The sequence below is a fragment of the Mytilus edulis genome, chromosome 1, assembly GCF_963676685.1.
Source record: "Mytilus edulis chromosome 1, xbMytEdul2.2, whole genome shotgun sequence".
Lineage (NCBI taxonomy): Eukaryota > Metazoa > Mollusca > Bivalvia > Mytilida > Mytilidae > Mytilus > Mytilus edulis.
In genome coordinates, this window is record NC_092344.1 from 119,385,251 (window position 1) to 119,412,676 (window position 27,426).

The 27,426-nt window shown below is 32.2% G+C and overlaps 2 protein-coding genes and 1 long non-coding RNA gene across 3 annotated transcripts; all 3 read left to right on the forward strand.

Annotated features, from left to right (window-relative positions):
- Positions 1 to 647: 647 nt before the first annotated feature.
- LOC139503023 (junctional adhesion molecule B-like) lies at positions 648 to 3,999 on the forward strand. The gene is made up of 6 exons (XM_071292691.1): positions 648 to 754; positions 1,066 to 1,184; positions 1,729 to 1,909; positions 2,308 to 2,481; positions 2,766 to 2,894; positions 3,266 to 3,999. Exons 1-6 carry the CDS (start codon positions 718 to 720, stop codon positions 3,343 to 3,345), a joined length of 720 nt encoding a protein of 239 aa, XP_071148792.1. The 5' UTR covers positions 648 to 717; the 3' UTR covers positions 3,346 to 3,999.
- Positions 4,000 to 9,534: 5,535 nt separating this feature from the next.
- LOC139503036 (uncharacterized) lies at positions 9,535 to 10,796 on the forward strand. The gene is made up of 3 exons (XR_011659010.1): positions 9,535 to 9,641; positions 10,089 to 10,262; positions 10,757 to 10,796. It is a non-coding gene; the product is annotated as an uncharacterized lncRNA (long non-coding RNA).
- Positions 10,797 to 16,570: 5,774 nt separating this feature from the next.
- On the forward strand, positions 16,571 to 20,474 carry LOC139503030 (junctional adhesion molecule B-like). The gene is made up of 6 exons (XM_071292704.1): positions 16,571 to 16,655; positions 16,890 to 17,008; positions 17,346 to 17,526; positions 18,387 to 18,560; positions 19,029 to 19,157; positions 19,873 to 20,474. The coding sequence occupies exons 1-6, from the start codon at positions 16,619 to 16,621 to the stop codon at positions 19,950 to 19,952; spliced, it is 720 nt and encodes a 239-aa protein (XP_071148805.1). The 5' UTR covers positions 16,571 to 16,618; the 3' UTR covers positions 19,953 to 20,474.
- The last annotated feature ends 6,952 nt before the right edge of the window (positions 20,475 to 27,426 follow it).

Below are 27,426 nucleotides of genomic sequence, written 5' to 3' on the forward strand. Positions count from 1 at the left end.
AATGGGACTAATACATTACCTAAATAAAATGGGACTAATGCATTACTTAAAAAAAAGCTCAACTGGGTTTTGTAATGGCAATATCTTGATGTTAATTTTTTACTATCATTTGACTCAAATTCCATTAAAGGAAAAATTGTTGAAGGATTGAAGTTAATTTGTTGTTTTTAGGAATGTATATCTAAAGAAATAAGGTTGTTGAAACTTTCCGCAAAGGTAAATGAAACTTAATGAGAGGGTATATAGATATACATTAGTACAAACAAAACTAAAGAAAATCACATATGCTAAACAAAAGGGGAGATTCCTTGCTTTAGACATGCACACCAAGGATATCCTTTTTCTGGTTCAAAATGTATATTCATTGTTTGCAAATCAGTGAAATGACGTATAGTATTTATTAATCTATATGGTGACAAAATGTGTCGATATTTCACAAAACATAGACAATACAAATTAGCATAAGTATTAAACATAACTAGTACTACACTTAATTACCAAGATCACAGATTGATGGTCCGAAATACTTTATTTAAGTTAAGCATTAACTGGCTAATTTTGACTAATTCAAATACGTGGTGTAATGTACGACAGGCCTTTAGTAACCATAGAATTTTGAAACAAAACAATCTAACAGTATTTATATGAGGACCTGGAAAGTAAGCTTCATAAGTACCAGTCTGATTTGAAAGTGAGACACACAGGAGAATAAGCAAGATGTTGTCTGTATTCTTAGTTTTTACTTTACTAGCAGGTAAGATCTGATTACAAACTTATCATTTAGATTACACGTGAATCTGTATGTGCTTTATTGTTTATTTTTCCATTCATTCAAATAGCTTATAATTAATTAATTCGTAAATGTCTTCTTATCGATATGCTTCAAATATGAGCAAAGATGATTTTTTTTAATTTATATGTACTTTAAAAAAAATAATCCTTACATTTTTGGATAATGGATCAAATTGGCAAAATAACTTATTTTTCCAGGGACATATTTTATCTTATTTTTTCTGAATAGTGTTTTGGAAAATCCGAATTTCACTGATGTTCATTTTTTAACAGCTTGTCAAGCGGCAACATGGCAGATCTCTCCATACAACACATCAGCTGTTACAGGAGAAAATGCTACTTTAGCCTGCATAGCTATTACATCTAATGGAGAAAATATACAATGGAAAAAGGTTAGATAACTTCATGTTTCTATTTTATAAGAATTACGGCAAATACCATATTTGTTGTGATAATTCTTCTACATACTGATTATTTTTGGATATTTATGTAGTACAAAGTATATGCAAACATTTTGGTCTGTTTCATGTCCTTTTTTTATGTGTTCCACCCACGTTTAGCATATGTAATCCTTTTCGTAAGAAAAAAATGATATTTAAAATCCTTCTCATCCACTTAATTAAACATGCTTTGTTCTAAATTCTATTCAAATATTAATCTAAAACTGAGTTTACTTTATGGTTGAAGAATATGAAATGATAATTGAAGCAAGAGGAACAAGGTATGGGTTTAAAAAAAACAACAAAAAACACTGTTTTGTGACAACTTGAATTGAAAAAAAAGAAACTTTTTTTGAGAGTTTAAAGCGATTAATTAATATGTTTTTTTGAAATAAACTGTATGGGTGTTAGTTTCTGTTAGGAATGCACCTTCTTTTATTCATTATGAACCTTATAAGATTTGTACTGTAATGTGTGTGGTCTTTTTTACATTAAGGTGGCAGGCAGTTCAGTTACAGCTTTAACTCTAGATAGTACCATTCTAGCCAGCGATAAGAGCAAGTATGCTGTGAGTGGGCAGTACAATCTAACAGTAATGAATGTACAGACTTCAGATGAAGGACTCTACCAGTGCGTTATCGGAGCTACTACTAAAGAGGCATCACTACAAACCGTCGGTAAGGTTTAATGTAATTCCGTTTCTGTAAAAAAAAGCGGTCGTCGATAAATATACCGAGTCTTAGATTTTCAATATTTTTGTCGTTTGATTGTTAATTTATTTTTCAAGTTGCTTTATTTGTTGGTTACTCTTGAAATTGTAAGAGAGCCGTTATTTATTAAATTGGTTTTGGTTTAAATGATTTGTTTCATTTCGCTTCGATCATTCTTTTAATTTTCTATTATTTGATATTCTTTGTCATTTTGATTCGTATCAATCTTTATATTTTCCTACGCTGTGAATCAGGAGCACATTTTGCTGTTGAGCGAAATGAGTAACTATTGTAGTGTTCTTACTACTTATAAAACTGAAAATGAAGGCATCTTGAGTTTAATTTTGATTATTACTTTATTTCAGTGTTGCCAACTAACGTATCTACTTACTGGGAGACATCCCCAACCATCGGGAACATTGTTAACATCACTTGCCGGGCAACATATGGCAAACCTCCTCCATATCTCAGGATTTACAAAGATAACATGGACATCACACATCTAGCTTATTATTACACAGAAAACACTAGATCAAGTGGTAAGTATTTTTGGTAGTAATATTTCAGTTGTGCAGAATTAGATTAGTGAAATTAATACTCTAAAGAAAAAAAGCACGCAAATACATTGTTTTACAATTATTTGATTAATGAAGCGTTTGAAAGCTTTTAGAAACAATGTTAAACACATTTCCCTATTTTTAATATTATGTATTAGCACTAGGCCTATATAGATATAAATCTTAAAAATATTCTTTAGTTTGTCAAATATTTCAAACATATTTAAACAGGTTAAATGTAATATAACTTTATATTTTCCCCCCAGGTTACGGAGATGCTGTTGCTAGTGCTGCTTTGACCTTGACGGCACTCGACGTTAACAAAGATATCCGATGCGAAGTTGAATATGATGGTCTTTACAATGCCATGAACTACACAATGAACACAAATTTAAGTAAGATTTATTTATCTATAGCAAATGTTTATATGTTAGTTGGTATTAGTACTGCAAAAATGATGTTTAAAGTAAAACTGCACTTAGATCAGCTAATACTAATGTTTATGGTCATTTTGGAGTCGCTACACATTTTATATTATTTACATTATTTACGATCAACTGCTAAATCCAAATTAAGATATACAAATATAGTATTTTGTCGTCTTGAATTACTGCTACTGTTTGTTTAGAAATATATTCTAAGATGTCAATATGACAGGTTAAATGGAAGAAACATGAAACAAAATTTAAATATATTAAAATGAAGACTAAAAACCGCATTTAAACAATTGATTTATATATATATATAAACCGCTTTTTATTTTCAGATGGCGGTGCATCAATTAAGTTACATGGTCTTGCTGCTGCCCTAATGTTCGTTATGGTTGCGGCTGTTCAGAGTTTATAAAGACTTGTATTTTACTGTGGCAACATCTATGAGATTTCCCAATGCACTTTGTCACGAATGCTGTATTAGAAACAATGAAATAGCTCTTGAAATACGGGTCACCCTGTTGTTGAACACGGATGAGAAAAATCTAGTCAGTTGTACAGCTTTATTTTTTGTTTATTTATTATATTTATTGCAGGTATTACTTTTTGTAGTGCTCTTTGTGGAAAGGGCAATCGAATTCACCAAACAAACAAAAAAAGGAATTTGAATACTTGTTGAATTGGTTTGCCCTTTCCACAAATTGCTTGCTTTTGACTCTTAAGTCTTAGATGTTTGTCTTAGTTGGTGTTAAATGCTGAAGACAGTATATTTAAAGTTTAATTTGAATTTGTTTTGGTTCGACATGTTTATATGTACAGCACCCTTATGACTACAACTTTCGTTTTAAGCCTTCCAGTAAATTTTTCTTTACTGTAAACATCTTGCCAGTTGATAAGATATATTTGCTAGAAGAACTGTAGGAATTGGGGAGTAATGTAGTGACCTTTCGGTATTGGGAAGCAATGACTAGATGTTGCTGTTTACTGTGATATTATTGATTTGTAAAACTTGTGTGGATATATATTGTTGTGAAAGTATATTTATAGAAAATAAAGATAACAAAATGTTTCCATGTTTTGTCCGTTTTATTGGGGGTTGTTTTTTGGGGTACTTATGCCTAAATATATAACGATAGAGGTTTTTGTTACACATAAACTTCAACATAGAGATTGGAAGCTTTAGGAATTTGAAAATATAAGAATCTGGATAATACCCTCTAAACTTGATCAACAATTTAACATAAACCTGTATCTATAAAATTTATATTTTGTTCATGTTTACATATTATCTTTGAAGATAATTTGAAGTGAATATGGCTTATTTATTACTCGAGATAGTCCCTTGCTTACTTATGTTGTTATTTGATTTTGTGAAAATTTTCAAATAGAAAATGGCCTGATATATACTACAAGTAATAAACGAAGACCTTAAATGGCATACAGGAGCAAACTAAACACATACGGTAACAGGTTCATGGCCTGGTACAGACACAAAATGAATGTTACGGGGATTAATATGAGTTTTAGTGCTTAACCTCCTAACATGGGACAGTTGTGTAAAAAAAATCAACTAATATAATAAAACTTAAAAAAACGTTTGAAAAGACTTTTCTCATCATGTTAGTACTTTGCATAAAAATACAAATAACAAAAAAAAACAACAAAAAAAACAACAAAGTACTGATTTAATTACTTGTAGTTCATGAGAGCTCGATACAGTCCAATTTCAACTAATAAATAAATCATATTCTCCCAGACAAGAATGGCCGTCAATACACTTCATGCGGACGTCAAAGCATTCTGAGAAAAAAATACCCCATTGTCTTTGTGCAATGCCGACATGAATGTAGGACCATAAATGATCTTCATACCACAATACATATAGAAATAAGAAGATTGTCAATGAGACAGCTTTCCATTAAAGACAAAATTAGAATTTAATAACTACAGGTCAGTGTACAGCATTCAACAATGAGCAAACCCATACCTCATACCGCTTAACAACTGTTAAAGGCACTGGCATGAAAAATGTAAAAACCCATTCGTACGTAAAAACGAAAGGCATGACAAAAAAAATAAAACGAAAAAAAATTGATGTACACCAACAAACGACAACCACTGAATTATAAGGCAGCTTTACATGCTGTAGCGGAATTATATATGTCTGAGGGCCCTCATCGACCCCATTACCGTGAAAGTGGCGTAATTGCACAAAATTAAAGTACAAACTATACAAATCAGTAGAAAAAGTCTTGACTCATCAACGCAGAGCTAACAAATATGCAACTAACAGTCAGACCTAAAACACAAAGTACCGACCTAAGATTACGCACAGTTACTGGAAGCTAGTCAAAAACAAATGATAAAAAAATCATGTATCTTAGACTATGACTTTTAGTATTTCATTACAAATTAGAAGGAAGATATACTTTTACAAAGCTATTTTGGAAAAATAATTAACGCAATAGCAGAATAACAACCAAAAGCTATGGACTAAAACATTTTATCAGTTGATCAGTTTGAATAAAAAAAATGAAGGCTGTATAAGAAGAAGTTCACTTAAATCCGCATCTCACAATTTCGTTTGTTGTGAGTACTCAACCTATCAAGGACCTAAAGACAAAATAAATCCATGAAATCTTATAGATACGGAAGAACATATAACCATACCCACATAAAACTTAGTTCTATACAACAGAATACTAAAATAAATAAAAGCAAGTTCAAACTACTTTTTATTTGTCTTATCTGCCATATACCCTTACTTCTGCTACAATATATACGAAATAACTGATGCGATGCTATAGCTTAAGGTACAACAACATGCACTGACTACTCAATCATAATGGTAAAGATAGTATTACAGAAAATCAGAACATAGCTGCATGACACAATACTATCTAAAATGCAAAAACAAACAAAAAAAACCCTGTCTAATGGGTCAACTCCAACGGTGCATGAACACAGTCAAAGAGAAGAAAATAAAAACGCTTTTTGTGGCAACGGTAAATAAAAACATCTTAACGACCAACTGTGTCAAAGATATTCAGTGACGACCAACAGAGAAATAACTATTTAGAACCATTGTTTCAATGTTTTCCTTGTAAACATCTCTCTCTTAAAGTCTGTTGAAAAACATATCCAATAAACGTCACAAATTATATAGCAATAACACATAAAACAATTATACATTTTTTTTGTGTTTAAGTTTAAGAGAACTTTTTATCAAATCAAAGTGTTTCTAACAATGTATGATTTATCTTTTCCTACAATAAATGACATTTTTTTTTAATTACACAACACAGTTGGTCTCATTTTGTCAATCATTTTCAAATTGGGAATTTCAACGACTGAGAACTAGAGATGAAATGGGTTTTTTTTATCATCAAGCGAGGAATGGGACTATATTATATGAAACGAAGTAATGTTATTATAAGGAAACATTTAATTCCCTAACGTATATGTATAAATTTCTACATTATAACTGCCTACTTTAGGGATACCGTAATCAAATATTGATAGATTCTCAATTGGAATATACAAAGACCCGTTAGAGTACACACAATCAAGATTCCTTTCGAAATAGAACTAGGCTAACAAAAATTATTTATAAGTCAGAGATATATAAAAAAAAAAATGTGTTTGAAAATACCTGGTATTATCTTTTTTATTCACTAGATCATATTTCCAACAAATGGACTTATCTTCTTTTTTATATTTATACTTTTTAATGTCAAATGAAATGGCTAATTTTGTGGAACTATAGAGAACGACACCAGACCATTGTCTTACAGTGACCAAGGTTTCAGAGGTACAACAAAAAATAAGTATTTATATAGAAAATGAAGAGATGTCTGCCTCGGACAATGTGAGCAACGGTTATCAATTATGTGGACTGTTTTAAGTTTGTTGAGATTTCAATTTAAACAGAGTAACATTAATCTGAATTAGTAATTATCTTTTAATTTCAATTTAATCATACATAAATATAAGTTAATGATTTTTGTTTCTGTTTTTTTGTATTTTTGGTTTTGTTTTTGTTAGTTTGGGTCTTGTTTTTAAATTCTGGTGAGGGGGTGTTGATATAAGCGTGCCGCTGACAGGTTAAAATGAATAAAGATGTATTGTATTCTTCTTTGATAGACAAAATGCATATTATCATTGAATGCGATGAAGAAATACAAAATAAAGAATCATAAAAAAAAAACATTAATCAGAAAGAAAAAACAAAAAAAATAAGGTAAATTATCATAGTACATTGTATTTGATTCATTTTGGTGCTATTTCAAATTCATTTTAAAAAAATATTTTAAACAATAAATGTCTCATATACATCGACATACATTTTCTATATAAACTAAGAATATTGTTTTGTCTTAAACAGTTTGCCAAACAGCAACATGGCAGATCTCACCATACAACACATCAGCTGTCACGGGAGAAAATGCTACTTTGGCCTGCATAGCTATTACAGCTATGGGAGAAAATGCTACTTTGGCCTGCATAGCTATTACAGCTATGGGAGAAAATGCTACTTTGGCCTGCATAGCTATTACAGCTATGGGAGAAAATGCTACTTTGGCCTGCATAGCTATTACAGCTATGGGAGAAAATGTTGAGTGGATGAGAGTAAGATTGACTATTTTACTTATTAATTCATTTTACTTTTATATTTTTGAGTCTGTGAACACTGCAATATCTATGTTAATGTTAAGGAGTTTGAAATTTAGTAAAAAAAAGGGTTTAAATTCAAGATAAAGACAGGGCCAATATATGATAGACTGAAACACGTAACCAAGGTTTTATATATACTGCTTTTGATATAGAATTTTTAGTTGTTAGTTTTATTATGGAAAGCCCCTTCTTTTATTAATAATGAATCTTCACAGATGTAAACTAAAATGTGTTTAATTTAACATAAAAGTGGTAGGCCGTCAATCGATGGTTTTAAACTTAGATTCCACCTTGATAATCTCTGACAAGAGTGACAAGAGTAAGTATGCTTTGACTGGGACGTACATTCTAACGGTCACCAATGTACAGACTTCAGATGAAGGAATCTATATGTGTTGTGTAGGGGCTACAAGAAAACAGGCTTCTCTTCAAGCTGTGGGTAAATATACCTTTTCTGTTGTCGATATTGACACTTCTGTATGATGTTTTAGACCTGATACGTTCCTTACGTCGTAACTACAATCCTCTTCCCTTTCATGAATGTGACATACCAAATGAGACTATTTACCGGCTTTGTTAACACATAAGCAACACGACGGGTGCCACATGTGGAGCAGGATCTGCTTACCCTTCCGGAGCACCTGAGATCACCCCTAGTTTTTGGTGGGGTTCGTGTTGCTTATTCTTTAGTTTTCTATGTTGTGTCATGTGTACTATTGTTTGTCTGTTTGTCTTTTTTCATTTTTAACCATGGCGTTGTCAGTTTATTTTCGATTTATGAGTTTGACTGTCCCTCTGGTATCTTTCGTCCCTCTTTTAGAAAAATTGATTTGAGATCATTTGTCCTGGCGATAACTTCGTCCTATCATTTCAGAGACCAGCTTTCCAAATAAAAAGGACAAACTGTATGGTCCACGAAAGGCATCCAAAACAATATGATACATATATCGTTAAGCTCATGATAAAATGCAAAGTATATAAAAAAAACTCGACTTAATAAAAAAACCAAAAAAAACCAACAACATTACAGTTTCATAACATAAGCTAAAATTCTGATCGAATACACAAATCATGCTTATAAATGTTATAGTTAGTTCAAATATTTTAATAAACGCATTCCTTAAAAGCTAGCTGTAAGCAAATATTATGAATCAAGTATCTGCCAATATTAAAACATCAACTTTAGTTTTCAATTTTGATTTATTATCTCTTCTCTTTTTCAGTTCCGAGAGAAACAATTGAATCGACATTCTCGTGTAAGATTGTTTAGTAACACAATTAAGATGTTTTTATTTTTTTAAGTTTTACCTACGAATTTATCTACCTACTGGGAGACATCCCCAACCATAGGGAACACTGTCAACAACATCACTTGCCGGGCCACATATGGCAAACCTCCTCCATATCTCAAGATTTACAAAGATAACATGGACATCACACATCTAGCTTATTATTACACAGAAAACACCAGATCTAGTGGTAAGTGTATCTGTCGTCTTTTTTTGTTGTTGCTATAATTTACATGTTCATGTCGTTATAACTTAAATAGACTGAATATTAAAAAAGTTCAACCATATCGTTAATGTAAGTAGTTTGACAACTTGTTTTTATTTTACCATACGAACTGTTTGGTCATTGTATTTTAAATGAGTACTGTGTCTTTTCCATCAACAATACAATCAATATATAGACATATTAAAGATTAACAACCATATGTTCACAATAAAAATGTTTGCCTATAAATGTTTTACTGTGCTGTTAGTTATGTGCCGAGTTTTTTTAATATACAGAACACTGTTGGAGACACAAATATGATTCTGTAGAAGTGAATTGTGGGGTCTTTTTTTACCACAAAAAAATATATTCTTAAAAAAAGCACCTCTGTATATTTTTATTGTTTGATTTTTGGATACGGAGACGCTGTCGCCAGTGCCGCTTTGACATTGACCTCACTAGATATAAACAAAGATATTCGATGTGAAGTTGAATATGATGGTCTTTACAATGTCATGAATTACACTATGAACACAAATCTCAGTAAGTAGAAATATATTGAATAAGGAAATGTGGTGCGATTGTCAGTGAGACAACTATTAACAAGAACCAAAAGATGTAAAAATGTATATACATTAAATGTGTATATTGCTGAATTACAAACAAAATACTTAGCAAAAGAAACTCTCACTACCGAAGCCCTACATGCTTGTTGCTATACCTTTCAGTGCCATATTTGTATATTTTGATATTTTCATATATAATCTTGATGTACTTAGTTTGTACTTCACTAGTGTAATTATATAAATAAAATAGAACACCATGAAAAAAAAATGGAAAACTTTTGTTGTCGGAACACCATAACACTCAAACATCCTATCCACACTGATCTTTTCACACTATTATATATAGAAAAATAGAAATTGAATCGACATTCTCGTTTAAGATATTTTGTTTGATAACACACTTAAGATGTTATAACTTTTTTAGTGTTACCTGCGAATGTATACGCCTACTGGGAGACATCCCCAACCATTGGGAACATTGTCAACATCACTTGCAGGGCAACATATGGCAAACCTCCTCCATATCTCAGGATTTACAAAGATAACATGGACATCTCACATCTAGCTTATTATTACACAGAAAACACCAGATCTAGTGGTAAAAATTTTGTGTAGTAATATTTCAGTTATGAAAAACTAATACAAGGAGAGCAAAAAACTCGCAAATCGATATTTAGCCATTGTTCTATAATTAATTAAGTAACAAAGCGTTTAAAAACTTTTAGAAATACAAAATGTTATGTTAAACCACATATCCCATTTTTTTTTTTAATTATGTATCAATATTACATAGATATAAATCTTAAAGATATCTTTAGTTTGTCAAATATTTCAAAAATCTTTAAACAGGTTTAATGTAATATGTTTCACCTGGTTATATACGGAGATGCTGTTGCTAGTGCTGCTTTGACTAGTATGTGTACCATGACATATAGCCGAAGTTTTGCCCGCAACTCTACACATATACAGAGCACTACTGGAGACGCAAATATGTTTCTGTAGGAGCAAACTGTAGAGTCTTTTTTTTTACCACAAAAAAAGAATGATAATCATAGAAAAGCACCTTTACATATTTTTATTGTTTAATTTTAGGATACGGGGACGCTGTCGACACTGCCGCTATGACGTTGACAAAGACATTAGATGCGAAGTTGAATATGATGATCCTTACTATGCCATGAGCTTCACATTGGACATACATTTACGTAAGATTTATTTATTTATAACAAAAGTATATGTTAGAAATAAGTACTGCAAGAAAGGAAGTTAAAAGTAAAACTACACTTAAATCAGCTGATACTTTTTCATAGATGAGATCACCCCCAGGTTTTGGTGGTGTTAGTCTTTAGTTTTCTATGTTGTGTCTTGTGTACTATTATTTGTCTGTTTGTATTTTTATTTTTTAGCCTTGGCGTTGACAGTTTATTTTCGATCAATGAGTTTTGACTGTCCCTTTGGTATCTTTCGCCCTCCCCTTTTTTTTTTATATATCATCTACGATTTAAATACAAACCTTAGAAAGAAATCAACTGTTCAATCCAAATTAAGATATACTAAAATTTTGGCGTTTTGAATTAAACTGCTGTTTGTTTAGAAATAGATTCTATGACAGTTTAAATGGAAGAAAAATCAAACAAAATTGAAATATATATACAAATTAAAGTCATATGAAACGTGTGACCGGTGAAAAATAATGTTAATCCAATTTTTGAACCAATGGAAACATATATCATAAACTCAGTCTTCTGTATATGAAATATAGTTTATCTTGATGACGGAGCGAGTTTACGTTTGGTTTTCCATTCGCACTTGTGTAATGCGATCACCAGATTTATACGCGAAAGGTCACATTACATACGGAAAACATGTCGTCGAATTGATTACTAGACGCAAGCAATTAAAAAAAGTACTTCTAAATTTGGACAAATTATAGAATTTTCTTGAGGAAAAAGTAAATGTAAATAAGTTTTATAATATAAACTGTTATCACAGAGATATGTCTCGCTTTTTGGTAATTTCGATAATGCAAATGTTGAAATTAAGATAGTAGCACTTTAACATGTAAGTCAATAAACCATTGCTAAACAATCTCCATTGAAATGAGATGTGCCAATGCTAATTCAACTACATACCAAATACCATTGACTTATCATAAGAAGTTCATTTTTAACAAACCTAAACACAAACAAATGCATGTAAACTAACCAAAATTTCAAAATCAATAAACTATAAATGAGGGGGCAGGGTCAAATAATCATGGTTCTCCATAAACTGACCTAATCGCAAACTAATAGATGAAAACTAAGCAAAAGTTTTAAAGTCTTTTAACCATGACTGAGGGGGCGGGGCCAAATAATCTCTATGGAAATGAGACATGCTAATGCTTATACAACTACATATCAATTATCAATAACTTACCACTTGTGGTTACCCATAAACTGACTAATCACAAAAATATACATGAAAACGTTTCAAGGTCAATAGACCACGACTGGGGGAGCGGGGCCAACTAATCTCCATGCTAATGAGATATGCCAATACTAATACAACTGTATACCAAATATCATTGACCTACCAGTTGTGGTTGGCCATAAACTGGACCCTATCACAAACTAATACATTGTTGACGCCGACGACAGAAACAGTATATACTTATGTCTCGCTTTTTGACTCCGCCAAGCGAGACAAAAACTAGCCATATAGGTTGCATTTCTGTAAATATTGACAATGCAATTTCCCAATGGAACAACTTTTACTGCTAAAACTGTACCACTTTAACTATGAAGTTTAAAAAAAAATCTTATCCTAGAATTTTTTTCAAAGGTCAAAATATAGGGCTGTGCGGCATATTTTCAACGTTTATATGCCCTAAACTTCTCAGAGTTTAAACTAACACTAATTTTCTTAACTACCCCTACCTCGAATGATAGGTTACCACAGATTTCAATGTAAACAATATGCACATGTATATTTACTGGTAACATTTTGAGAAACAGCTGTATTTACAAAGTGCAACCTTTAGCTAAAAATAAAACATATGCATATCTTTTTTTAATTAGAAGTTTCATATGACTTTAAGAGTAAAAACCTTAATTAAAATAATTGATTGATATGATATTACCGCTTTTTACTTTCAGATGGTTCAGAGTTTATAAATACTTGTCTGTGGCAACATTATGAGATTTCCCAATGCACTTTGTTACGAATGCTGTATTAGAATCTTTAAATACGGGTCACCCTGTTGTTGAACACGGATGAGACAAATCTAGTCAGTTGTAAAGCTATAAGTGATGTAGTTTATTTATTATATTTATTGTATGTATAACTCTTTGAAGGGCTCTGTATATTAATTGCTATCGAATTCACAAAAAGGAATTGGAAACGTGTTGAATTGGTTTGACCTTTCCACAAATTGCTTGAATTGTGTATATTAGTGTCGTTTATGGAAAGTGCAATCGAATTATTAAAAATAAAGTTGAATTGATTTGCCCTTTCCACAAATTGCTTGATTGTGACTCTAATGTCAGAGAGTATTGCTTGAGGTTAATGCTGAAGATAATATTTTTGAGGTGTAATTTAAACTAATTTTGGTTTGGTTTGGTGTATGTACAGCACCGTAAAGACTAACTTCGTTTAAAGCCTTCCAGTTAATTTCTTTTTACTTGCCGGTTGATAATATATATTTGCTAGCAGAACTGTAGGAGTTGGGGAGTAACATGTGACTTTTCGGCATTGGGAAGCAATGACTAGATGTTGTTGTATACTGTGATATTATTGATTAGTAAAACTTGTTTGAATATATATTGTTTATGAACGTATTTATAGAAAATAAAAATAACAAAATGTTTCCTTGTTTTATCAATTATGTTTTAAACTGATTTTGAATATTTGAACCAAAAAATATAGGATATAGGTTTTTGTTTCTCTTTTTTTTAGAGTGTGCAAATAAAGATTGATAGCTATATGAATTTGTATATAATACCCTCCAAAATTGTTCATCAATTTATCATAAACATGTTTTTTATAAGATTAATATTATGTTCATATATTTTGTCTTTGAAGACAATAATATAAAATAATGCACAGAAGAACAGCTTAAATATGCATCCTCAATTAGACCTGGGCGTGTCTGTGTATTTGTATTTCCACCACAGCAAAACGATTTTTAAAGTTGGGGGGGGGGGGGGGGGGGGTATTTGTAACTTGAAATTGTCCCCAGAACTAGCTTTAATCAACTGCGATCACTGTATATTAGATCTTGTTTTGTTATTTGATTTTTTACAAATCTGGTTGGGCAATAAAACAAATTAATAAGGAAATTGGTATAGTTGCAATGAGACTGCGGTTACTATCTACATACCAAAAGACAAAGATAGAACTAATCACAGCTCATCGCAATGACTTAGACCATGAGCAAAATCCACTAGATATAAAAGCGACAAATTGTGAAAATTTAAGAATGAGATAATTGCCTGATTTATATTGCAACTTATGAACAAAAACTAATATGACAGACAGGAACCAACAACAAAAAAACAGGTAGCAGATCCCTGCCATTTGATATACACATTACGAATGTTGCCAGGCTGAACATGTGTGTAAGAACTCCACCTCATAACATATAGGACAGTTGTGTAAAAAAACAACATGAGACAAAACCTGTAAAAATCAGTTTGAAATGACTTTACTCATAATTCCAGTACTTTGCATAAAAATACAAGTAACAAAAGGTAAAAATAAGCACAAAGTATCGAGCTAATTCTACTTATTGTTACTGAAAGCTCGTTTACAGAAATAAATCAACTTAAATAAACCGTGTTCTCCCAGAACAGAAGGTCCGTCAGTACACTTCCGACGGACGTCAGAGCAGTTTTAGGTGGACACATATCTTTATGCAATGTCAAATTGTATGTAGGACCATAAAAGATGTTTAAAACCTGGATTACAAAACATATAGAAATAAAAAGATGTGGCATAATTGCAATTGAGACAGTTTTTCCCTCAAGACAAAATGATGTAAAAGTTTAGTAACTATACGTCAGTGTAAGGCATTTAACAACGAGCAACAACCATACCGACTAGCAAGCTATATAAGGCACGACAAATGTTAACCAATTCTTACGAGAAAACTTAATGCCAAATGTATGTTCAAACAATGAACGAAAAACAAATATGATATACAGCAACAAACAACCACTGAATTAAATGTTCTTGAATTAAAATGTTACGGAGTGAAACATATTTGAAGGCACACATCGAAACCCTAACTGTGACAAGTTCAAAGCCGAAATCAAGTCATAAAAATCATGTATCTAAGAATATAACTTTTACTTATGTATTGAACTACAAAATGTACTTCATTACATATTCTTTCATAAAGCCAATTTGGACAAATAATTAACACAATACATGTAGCAGAATAATAATCACAAACAATGGACTAAAATATTTGATCAGTTGATCAGTTTGAAGAGATTAGTTCATACAACAATTGAGTGAAACATTTGAGAAAATTTGTGCTGTAAATGGACAAACCTTTCTTATATGGAAAGTAAAAATAAAATCGATGTTTAGTACAAATAAAGACATTATAAACAATGCCAATCTTATGAGTTTTATGTTGCAAGAAAAATAAAAGTGGAACTGCTTATGAAAATTCTGATAGCCGATACATAGAATATTTTTTCTGCTGTATGTTTAACATTGTGTTTATCTTAATGTTATCTTAAAGTTCGTTTCTGTGTGTGTTGCATTGTCGTTGGTTTTTGTTGTTGCACTTCAGTGTTTCTGTTGTTTCTCTCTTATAGTTGATGCGCTTCCCTCAGTTTTAGTTTGTAACCCGGATTTGTTTTCTCTCAATCGATTTATGACTTCCGAACAGCGGTATACTGCTGTTGTCTTTATTTGAGATCCACTGAAGAAAAAAATCCTGATGATTTTCGCTAAGAGGACATTATCTGTATAAGGTAACGGGAGTGATATGATTATACTAGTTTCTTATCATTCCATAGAAAAACCTCTGTTGTCTGCCTTATACGACTAGAGGAACAAGTCAAAAAGAAGAGGATGATATTTCAGCAAGTAATCTCAGAGTGAACTGTTTTCTTCTATTGGCTTTTCCTGTATTTTCTTTTCTGAACGTTTTGTTAATCTTTTCATCGAGATTAAAAAGTAGGATTAAGATAATAATAAACAACATTACCCCAACACATTTCATTGTGACTGTTCAGGAGCTTAGAGAGTAATTGTATGTGATTGTCGTATTATTTTTTTATTTTTGAAAATTGAGTTTCAATGTCAGATCATTGATTTTTTTTCTAAATTAGTTTACAACTTTGAAAGACTCAGGATGATTTAGAGCTTTTCAATGGACGCCTGTTTATAATGGAGATTGTTTATGTATTTTTTTTACCTTTACTAATATGTATCTTTCGATTACTCGTCCGTTAGTTTTGTCATTGATAGAGCTGTACAATTAGTTGTCTGTTGAAAAACATATCCAATAATCGTGAAAAATTTATTTCAATAAACTTCAAGCACGGCATCCATAAAGTAGGTAGTTATAATATAGACATTCATACACATACTTTAGGGAATGAGATACTTCCTTATGAGAACATTCTTTCATTTCATAAAGAGTTGTGTTCTTCCGTTTATTTCACTCGAAATAGAACGAGGCCATTTAGAATTATTTAAAAGTCAGAGATATAGAATATGTGAATAGGTGAATAGGTGTTTGAAAATATTATCATATTTAAAAGCGACCATCTTTATTAACTAGATCATACGTTCAACAAACGGACTAATACTAGTTAGGCTAATTTTGTAAAATTATAGAAAACGACACCAGACCATTGTCCTAGTGACTAAGGTTTCCGAGTAACAACATTAAAGTAAGTATTTATATAGAAAAGAGATGTCTGCCTCAGATAATGTGAGCAACGATTATTAATTATGTGGACTGTTTTAAGTTTGTTGTCTTTTTTGACGGGTGAGATTTCAGTTTAATACTAGGTTACTATAGTAACCATATTCTGAAAGAAAAGAAAAAAATGTTATAGTAAAATATCATTGTATTTTAATCATTTTTGTGCTATCTCATTTTTTTCTTCTTCAAAAATTAACTTGTAATCAGATAAGGAAAAATAAAGGTTCCAGTAAATTTCTACTATACACTGACATAAATTGTCTATATAAACTTAGAATATTATTTTGTCTTACATAGTTTGCCATGCAGCAACATGGCAAATAACGCCATTCAACACATCGGCTGTCACGGGAGAAAACGGTACCTTGGCATGTATTGTAATAAAAGCTAACGGAGAAAATGTACAGTGGAAGAGAGTAAGATATATATTATTTGGCAAACTGAAAACATTTTTTTTACTTATTTCTTGGTGTCTGTGAACACTGCAATAACCTAGTTTAATAATGATAACTAATTTGAAATTTAGTTAAAAAAATTTTAAGTTCAAGATAAAAAAAAAAACCAACAAAAACAACAAAAACAACACATATAATAGATTAAGAACACTGTTATAAAACTCATAACCAATCTTAATACAAATGTATGTCTTTTTGATATGGACTGTATGATTGTTAGCTTCTTGTAGGATTACCCCTTCTTTTATTCATCATGAACCTCCACAGATGTGTACTGTAATGTGTGGTTTTTATTTAGGTGGTAGGCAGTTCAGTTACAGCTATAACTCTAGATAATACCATTCTAGCCAGCGACAAGAGCAAGTATGCTGTGACTGGGACGTACAATCTAACGGTTACCAATGTGCAGACGTCAGATGAAGGAATCTATCAGTGCATTGTAGGGGCTACCACAAATCAGGCTTCTCTACAAGCTGTGGGTAAATAGATATTTTAATTGTTAGTATTAACACCTTCTGAATTAAAAAAAACCTCTCTGGATAATTCGGTGACGACAAAGATTTGACCTAGCGAAAACTTCGTCCTGAGATGAGCTTTCCAAATAAGAAGTACAAACTGCTAGAGCAACGAAAAGCATCCAAAACAATACGATACACATATAGTTTAGCTCTCTGATAAAATGCGAAGTATATCAAAAACTCGACACAATAAAAAAAAACATTTTAGTGTCAACGAGACCATACGCTAAAAATCTAAATGACTATACAAATAATGCTGATAAATGCTATAGCTAGTTCACATATTTTAATATACGCGTTCCTTAAAAGCTAGTTCAACATTTGTTATTCACATTCAGTTAAAATACAAAAACTAGTGTCTACTGTAAGCAAATATTATGAATCAAGTATCTGCCAATATTTTAGACATCAGCCGTTTAGTTTTCAATTTGGATTTATTGTCTCATTTCTTTTTTCTGAGAAATTCAATTGAATCGACATTCTCGTGTTAGATATTTTGTTTAGCTAACACACTTACTAGTCAGCACTTCGGTGTTGACATGAAAATCAATTATATGGTCATTTCTATAAATTTCCTGTTACAAAACTTTGAATTTTTCGAAAAACTTATCCCAGGAATAGATTACCTTATAGCCGAATTTGGCACAACTTTTTGGAATTTTGGGTCTTCAATGCTCTTCAACTTTGTACTTGTTTGGCTTAACAACTATTTTTTTCTACGCGTCACTGATGAGTCTTATGTAGACGAAACGCGCGTCTGGCGTATTAAATCATAATCCTGGTATCTTTGATAACTATTAAGATGTTGTTATTTTTTTTAGTTTTACCTTCAAATGTATCCACCTATTGGGAGACATCCCCAACCATTGGGAACATTGTCAACATCACTTGCCGGGCAACATATGGCAAACCTCCTCCATATCTCCGGATTTACAAAGATAATATGGACATCACAAATCTAGCTTATTATTACACAGAAAACACCAGATCTAGTGGTAAGCCTTGTATCTAATGTATTTATGTTGTAAATATCACTAACATGTATGTCGTTATTACTTGAAGCAGGCGGAATATAAAAAAAAAGAGATCTTATATATCTTTCTTGTAAGTAGCTTTGTTCACTTGTTTTGCTTTTTTTACCATACGAACCGTTTGGGCATTGTATTTTAAATGAGTACTGTGTTTTGTCCACTATCAACACTATGAATATATTGATACATTTAAGATTGTAAAAAAATTGCTAACAACTAAAAAGTTTGCCTATATATATTTATCTACTGCACTGTTAGTATTGTTACCATGACATTTTGTCGAAGTTTTGCCCGCAACTCTACAAATATACAGAGCACTACTGGAGACGCAAATATGTTTCTGTAGGCGCCAATCGTGGGGTCTTTTCTACCACAAAAAAGAATGATAATCGTACAAAAGTACCTTTACATATATTTATTGTTTGATTTTAGGATACGGAGACGCTGTCGCCAGTGCCGCTTTAACATTGACCTCACTTGATGTAAACAAAGACATACGTTGTGAAGTTGAATATGATGGTCTTTACAATGTCATGAACTACACAATGAACACAAATCTCAGTAAGTAGAAATATACAGAATAAGGATATGTGGTGCAATTGTCAATCAGACAACTATATCAACAGAAGCCGATGCAGATTTATGTTTTATAGTTTATATACTTCCAATGTATATATATTCTCCATTTCCAGTCTCAGTTTTATATATTGTTCAAATAAAAACAAAGTAAGTAGTATAAGAAACTATATATAAATTGTTATTTCAGAAATGCTACATGGTTGTTGCTATACCTTTCAGTGCCATTGTTACAAAAATAGTTGTTGATCATTTTTCGTACATCATGTAAAGTGCAATAAATATGGATGGTATTAAAGCTCTAAAAGAACATAATTATACAACATATATATCTTAAACAAAATTGAGAAAGGAAATGGGGAATGTGTCAAAGCGACAATTACCCGAAAAAGGAAATGGGGAATGTGTCAAAGCGACAATTACCCGACCATAGAGCAGACAACAGCCGAAGAGTGCGAGATACATATGTTGATGAATTAAATTGACTACACCGTTTTCCTTTTCACATACTCGATTCGATATCCTCTATATCTTGTTTCTTAACGTGACATGATGTTACATATTTTCTTTAGTCTTATAATATATGCCTTCGCATTATATATTCACTATTTAACGTTTTCATGCTGATATTTTCATTTTTTATTTTTTGTCTAATGCGTATATTTCCTTATGAATCTAACATTTTTTATATATTTTTTAGATGGTGGATCATCCATAAAAGTACATGGTTTGGCCTCTGTGATAATGTTAGTGACGGTAGTGATTATTCAGGCTATGTAGACTGAAAACATTGATGTGACATCTGCGATGGTTCCCCGTACAACTTTATATCTGACGTTGATTATCAATGAACTGTGTGCTTCTTAAGTAATACACATTTATAAATTGTAACTATTCAGTTTCTCGCTAATTAAAAAAAAAACAACCATGGAAGCAATGACTGTTTTGATTTAGCTTCTGAATGTCCTCTGATCCTATACCTCTATTGCGTTCCTCAGTGGTAGAATTCTGATTCTCAATGTGGTTAGTAAAGGATGGATTCTATGGAAGGACATGAGGATATTACTTCTACAAATAAAAAATCACTTAATGTGTTCATTGATTATCAATAAGGGATAGTTCACCTCTGACTACGTTTCGGTTTCGCCGTTCTAAAGCACGAGATATGTTTGAATACTATCTAGAACTCATAAGAAGGATCGTTGGATGTTAGGTTTGTGATAAAACTTTCGGTACTTGGAATTAATGACTTGTTGTCACGTGTAATACCATTGTATATTCCAAATAAAGATAACAAAACGGTCTTCATTACTCCAGTTTTACAAAATCCTCAATTCTATATTTGCTGAATGTAATTCAAAATGATAGAGTCTGTAGATAGTACATGGAAGCCTCCTTTTTGAATCCTTATTCTTTGTGTACATGTTGTTTAATAACTTCTGTTCCAGTCAAGAACTTAATCTCATTAACATATGTATGCCAAACGGGATTACTTTCCTTTCTTATTATACCCCGCTTTAAAAAGGTGGGGGTATACTGTTTTACTTCTGTCTGTCCATCAGTCTAGTCAGTTCATCAGTCCATTCACCCATCCATCCGTCCCATGAATATTGTTGTCTCATTTTACTCAGGAACTACTTGACAAGTATCTCGGAAATATGGTTTCAGGGTTTATATAAGTCAGTTATACCGTGTGATGCGTTTTCGGGTTCATCACTCAACAATTTCCTGTTTACCGAACACTTGTATCATTTTACACATGATAGCCAAGTTGAAAAGTTTCTTCACATTTTTCTCAGGAACTTCAATACAAGGATTTCTGAAATTAGGGTTCAGGGTTTATATAAGTCAGCTATTCCGTGTGATGCTTTTTCAGATTCATCACTCAACAACTTCCTGTTTCCCGAAATATTTCGGCGGGGGTATCATCAGTAAGCAGTAGCTCGCAGTTTTATTTGTTTTCTTAATAATTTCCCTTTTTTTGTGCCGATGACTTGTTGTTTTCTTCTTATGGAGTGTACATATCTGAGATTGGTTCGATATGACGTACGTTTATAGTGACTACGTGTATTGACGTCTCAGATCTTTAATTGTAGGATGGTATACTATCCTAGATTTAATATACTTTGGTCTTGCTTTTAGTGACTGCGATCATTCCTTGAAACGTTATGATAAGAATATATTTTTTTTTGTGTAATTATTTCCTTATATTAGAGATTAAAGTGTTCGACTGGTTTTACATCGTATTTTTAAGTATGAATATAAAAAAGAAGATGTGGTATGGTTGCCATTGAGACTACTTTCTACATTAGACCAAATGACACAGAAATTAACAACTATAGGTCAACGTTCGGCCATCAACAGTGAGCACAGCCCATACCGCATGAATGTTCTGTCAATCTATATATTATAGTAATTGGCCGTAAAAACGGGAAATTTAAAATTTGATATTATCCAGGCTCAATTATATCTGCCTGCTATACTCAAGGTCGGATCCCTCGTCATTGTTTGACGTATATATGTCAATGTTTTTGTTGCTGTATACACCCGTCTATTCGATGTACATCCCACATTTCCTTCTATTTCGAATCATTTTCATATTTCCATAAAGCTTTAGCGATAGATAAATAATCAGAATTTTGTAAAAAAAGGTTTCAACCTGCATTTGTTTATTGTGAAGTTTAATTCTTTATAAAGTAAATCAGGGATAGTCTATACTCAATAATAGTATAGACTGTCCCCGAGTAAACAAATAATTGAAAAATTGTCAAAATATTTTCAAAAATATTTTCAAACTATATATGCAGATACGCCTAATAAGGATACGTCTAATAAGTGTATCAAACTGATTAGAAAGCTAATTATTTGGATAGAAATTATTATTGTTTAGTATGTAAAGTACGACGACCATAACATATTTGCACTTATAAATCCGACAGACAAACAAACTTAAATCATTTGAAATATTTGAATAACGAATATTACTATAACAAATATTTGAAATATGGGAGAAAAAAATCTAGAGGTAAAAAGTGGACTATATTGTCTACACGTAGACGCAATGGAAAATTATTAGAAAATATAACAAGAGGTAGCCTGAATCGCTCACCTGTTATTTTTTGCTTAAATCTTTTATCAATGATTATTTTTACTTTTCAATATATATTAATGAGTGACTAAAAAATGCCATTTAAATGTTCATTGTATCTGTAATTTTTTCTTCAAAAGAAAATAAATGCATTTTACCTATATGTTCTAGTTTAGCAATAGTGTCTATGTTTCTTGATGTACAAGGAAATAAAATACATAATTTATACAAGATTCATTTGAGAAGATTTTTAAAATTTAAAATGGATCAAAACTTCGGATACAATTTATAAACAAGATATATCTTTATTTAGCCTCCCTAAGGAGAGATAGACATACCAATACAATATTATTGCATAACACAATATGTACAAATTTGAATACACAAAAAAAAAACAAAAAAAACACACGAACGGAAAAAAAAAAAAATAATAATAATTGAAAGTACTTTCGACTTAATTCACATTGTTAATTCGGATTGAGAAAAAACTTTGAACTTAATTCATATTGTTAATTAGGAATGAGAAAATGTTTTGCAAAATCTGTAAACATATTTGACGCATAAAAATTGAAAACGTTTTTTCTGCTCACAGTCTAGTTCAAATTCAGTTTCGCATGATAGTAAAATGTAACAGAAATCTTCATCATCTAAGGATCCAAGAAAGGCACTGAAAGTTATTAGGTTTAAGCATAGTAGCTCGCACCAGAATTCATCTCGAATGTCGGATAAATAATCACACGAAGAAATTGCGTGAATACACGGGTCGGTGAAAAGTTTACCACATTTATCACATAAAATACTATCACTGTTCGTATTGAGGACCAAACAACACAGGGATACTATGTAATTTGCCTGTTTACGCAAATACGGAAAGTCTAATGCAACTGTCCATGCAGGATGAGGCTGAAATACTTTATGTATCTTCTTGAAAATGTTAAAGTCACTATCTATATTTATACGTTGTTGCCATTCCTTAAGTTCATATTCAAAAATAGATCTGTGAACTATTCGCTTCCATATACGCTCGGACGGAAAATGTCCGCTATCCTTAAACTTTGTTAAATAGTCCGATAAATGGTATTTGTAGCGTATATCCACACAGTCCTTTGAAAAATCCGATGCACAATTGGTGTACTCTTGATTGAAATACTTGAGTTCAAAAAGTTTACGTACGAGAATACGAAATGAAATTGCTCTTTGTGGTAAATTACAAATTCGTCCGAAGAACAGTAACTTGCGTTCATTAATAAAACTGTCTAGGTTTAACCAACCAATGAGAGAGAGGCACATATCAGTTCTTGTCCGTCTAGGTAATCCTTGAATAAACTTGCAAACATAGTGATGCGTTCGTTCTAACATAAGTGTTTCTGTTTTAGACAGCTTGCCCCAAATCTCGCATCCGTAAAGAGCTTTTGGGTAGCATACTTGGCGAATAATTTTTGCACATACCATAGGGTTGAGAACAGCAGGATGAATACCAGAGCGAATCACAGACGCAGTGGTTGCTCTTAATGTTCGACACGCTTTTAATGTACGATCCATTGTTTTCATCGAAGTGTCTAGTGAAATACCAACATGTGTTGCACTTTTAACTGATAGAATAGGTTCGTTGTATAGGAATATATCTGGACCTGTTAGTTTTTTGCCAAATTGAAGAAGTTTGCTTTTCGTGGGTGAAAAGGAGAAGCTCCATGATTCGCTATATTGTTCACATATTGATACCATTTTCTGAACAGATTCGTGATTTGTGGCAATGAGAGAAATGTCATCGGCCTGGACGGGAGAACTACTATTAATGTCATATAAGAATGCTCCTTTGTTGCTAGATTCAAGTTCATTTATCAAATCGTTAATAAAGATCAGATATAACTTGGTAGACAACGCACTACCTTGGCGCACACCACGGTTCAGTTTAAACCATTTCGAAAGTTTTCCACCAAACAGAATAGCACTTGATAAATCTGTGTACATGTTATCTAATAGTAGCCATAATTTTCCGGTTACACCATATTCAAAAAGTTTAATACGTAATCCATCAGGAGGTACTGTGTCAAATGCTTTAGTGCTGTCTAATAAAACAACTATAACTGTTCCGTTCTTTTTTATGTGATGAAAAGTTACTTCATTAAGGTTGAATGAAGCATTTAAACTAGACAGGAGTTTTTAGTAAGCTACCTGTTAGACATTCGGGAAGTCAGTACGCAGTAAGGTAAGTAGCAAGTCGACCATCTTCTCGAAGATCTTTGTGATACTTGGCACTAACGAGATGCCTCTGTATGAGTTTGTATCTGTTTTTGGCTTGTTTCCACCTTTATAAAGAAGTATTATCATACTCTTTCTCCAGTCGTTCGGAATGTACGCACATTTTATACACAAGTTGAAGAGGTGATGTAAGTGTTTTATAAGTAATTTACCGCCATACCGTATGTGCTCATAAAACAGGCCGTCGTGGCCACACGCTTTGTTGTTCTTTAGTTTTGAACAAATTTCACTTACATCTGATAATTTAAATGTAATGTTGTTCTGATCACGGTTGACAATTTTGCGAATAGATGATACTTTTTCGGTAATTTCAGTTTCACGCTTCGGGTCGGTATATGTCGACGGAGAAAATACATTTTGGAAATGAGATAGCCAGATGTCGTTGATCTTTTTAGGATCGGTATAAGTCACACCATCTTTCACTAACGCACTACAAGCGCTTGATTTCTTTTTTCGATTATTTATGATTGTCCAAACCGTTTTCTGATCGATATCAAGGTTACTTTCAATAGTTTTTGCTAAATTACTTTCATATTCATCAAATGTTTTTCTTAAAGCTGTACGAAATTCTCGTTTTGCAGACTTGTATTTTTGAAAAAACTCACAGTTTGTATCATGACAATGACAATTGTTTATCCATTCATTCCGAATACTACGCATCGAGTCTCGTAAAACTGTAAGGTTCGGATTCCAATACGGTTTCGAGTGGCGATTGAACTTTTTATACGGTAAAGTGTCTTTTTCGGCTTTCTTTATAGCACTGACTATGCAAGAATAGTACGATTCAATCACATCAGGTGTGGCTGTAGTTGGAAAATTTACCGTCCATAGATTTGTTGATACTGCAAAAGTGTAATCCTCTATAGAGTTTGTACTTCGTGCGCGTTCCCAAGATACAGTTGGGTCACTAGTCTCTTGTGGATGATGAAGATGAGATTCCGTTTCTAAGGTACATACTATTGGGTGATGATCGGACGTGCTAAATGAATGATTGTCAATAACCTTAGCTTGTTTAACGTGTTGCAATTTTGTACGGTTAATTAAGATGTGATCAATACAAGTCGAAGGACCATCTTCGTAAGATTGGAACGTATTAACAGGACCTTTACACATTAATTCCGTATTTACTGAACAAAGATTGTGAGTTGACATCAAAGTTTTACAAAGTTTACTTCTTTCGTCGTATTTTATTTTACACCTCGGGCCGCCTATTTTCGAATTGAAGTCCCCCATTAAAATCACAGAACCAAATTCTTCGTAGACGGAAGACAGTTCGAACAGCAAATCTACTTCGTTACGGAAATATTCGTACGGTTGAGTTACTGCAGGTAAGTATAAAGAGAACACATAATACTTTTCACTGTTTGGTATATTTATTTCAATACCGATAATTCTGTCGCTGTTAACCTCAATTAAAGATGTAAACGGATAAATGTCTTTTGATATTAGTAATGCAACCCCGGAACGTCCCTTGCAGGTGAGTAATTCAGGATTAAATTCGTCAGTCCCTTTTGCAATTGAGATATAATTCTTATCAATCGAATCAAGAACATCTATAATACTAAAATTACGAGGTCCAATTTGTCAGCCGTCATCGGGTAAAAACGACAAATCAAAGAATTCAACTCTATATAGAACTAATATAGGACAATGGTGTAGATTAAATATTACACCACTCCAGACCCTTTTGTTTTCCACATAATTAATATTGCCAATAATTAACAAGTTCCGGGTCGAATCCGATACCGATACCAATAGTATATTCACCTGTTAGCTATTACCTTATCTGTACGTTCCGCATTTGACAGGCGCACCACCAAACGGTGTATTTAGGATTTTGTTATATACACGGGTCATAATCAAAGGGGTGACACTACTATAAAATTCAATCATTGTCAAATTGTTCCCTATTGTAGTTTTATTCAGCAATCAGCAAGACTTTCTAAGATAACTAATATAGGACAATGCTGTGGATTAAAAAATACTCCATTCCTGGATAGCCAAGACCTTTTGTTTTCCAAATAATTAACATTACCAATAATTGATAAGTTCCAGGTCGACGGGTTCAAACAGAAAGATTTGAAAGCAGAGAAAACTGTGTATCTTATAATCGACATGACTTTATCAGATGACAATACCAATTACTAAAATAAGGCTTAGGCATAGTTATATACTTTAATTCAGTCACGGACCGCGATATCACGGGTGTTTACTTGTGTAACTGAAAAGTACGTAGCCAATGTTCTGATAAGGCGCTTACATTTACATTATACATCCGAAGACTTTCAGCTAGGAACGGTATACACGAAAAAACACCTCTACAATTCCAACACATTAAATTAAGTTTTTCTTTAGCAACAATCATTATGAAGGGGTTATAGAATGTTCACTGGCGAATTGCTCCCACGGTAACCATTGTTTCATGTAAATACCTTGGGGCCAAAATTCTGGATGAGTTATCAGATGTTCATCATCTGCTACAATATTGAGTTGAGCGGCGGCAGTACGTTTTGATGGTCTATTGAAATATCTTAAAAATGTCACACGTGTCCAAATAGAACGGTTTATCCGAAATCATAACACCACATGAGCTCTTCATCAAGACAAATATGGAACTATTGTTCGTCACAATGGAATGCAAATTTGCAACATTTTTTTTATCAACGAAAAGGTTGGGTTAAGCCTAACTGCAGTAATGCTTATATGTGTAAAATCTGAAAGAAAAATTCTGAAAAGTTTGAATTTCCCACAGGGGAAACAAATCAATATTTACTAGACAGCACAACAAATTACTTTGCTCTTCATGGGCCCTTTAGTTGGAATAAAATTATCTCATCTTATCTCATCTCATCATAATCACAAGGTCTAGAATTATTGATACAAAATACGTTTTATCAACACCAA

Coding starts and splice junctions, on each gene's coding strand:
- LOC139503030 (XM_071292704.1), top strand. CDS start 16,619: ATGTGGACTGTTTTAAGTTTGTTGTCTTTTTTGACGG. Junction 16,656..16,889: donor TTTGTTGTCTTTTTTGACGG/GTGAGATTTCAG, acceptor TGTCTTACATAG/TTTGCCATGCAGCAACATGG. Junction 18,561..19,028: donor AGAAAACACCAGATCTAGTG/GTAAGCCTTGTA, acceptor GTTTGATTTTAG/GATACGGAGACGCTGTCGCC.
- LOC139503023 (XM_071292691.1), top strand. CDS start 718: ATGTTGTCTGTATTCTTAGTTTTTACTTTACTAGCAG. Junction 2,482..2,765: donor AGAAAACACTAGATCAAGTG/GTAAGTATTTTT, acceptor TTTTCCCCCCAG/GTTACGGAGATGCTGTTGCT. Junction 2,895..3,265: donor CACAATGAACACAAATTTAA/GTAAGATTTATT, acceptor TTTTATTTTCAG/ATGGCGGTGCATCAATTAAG.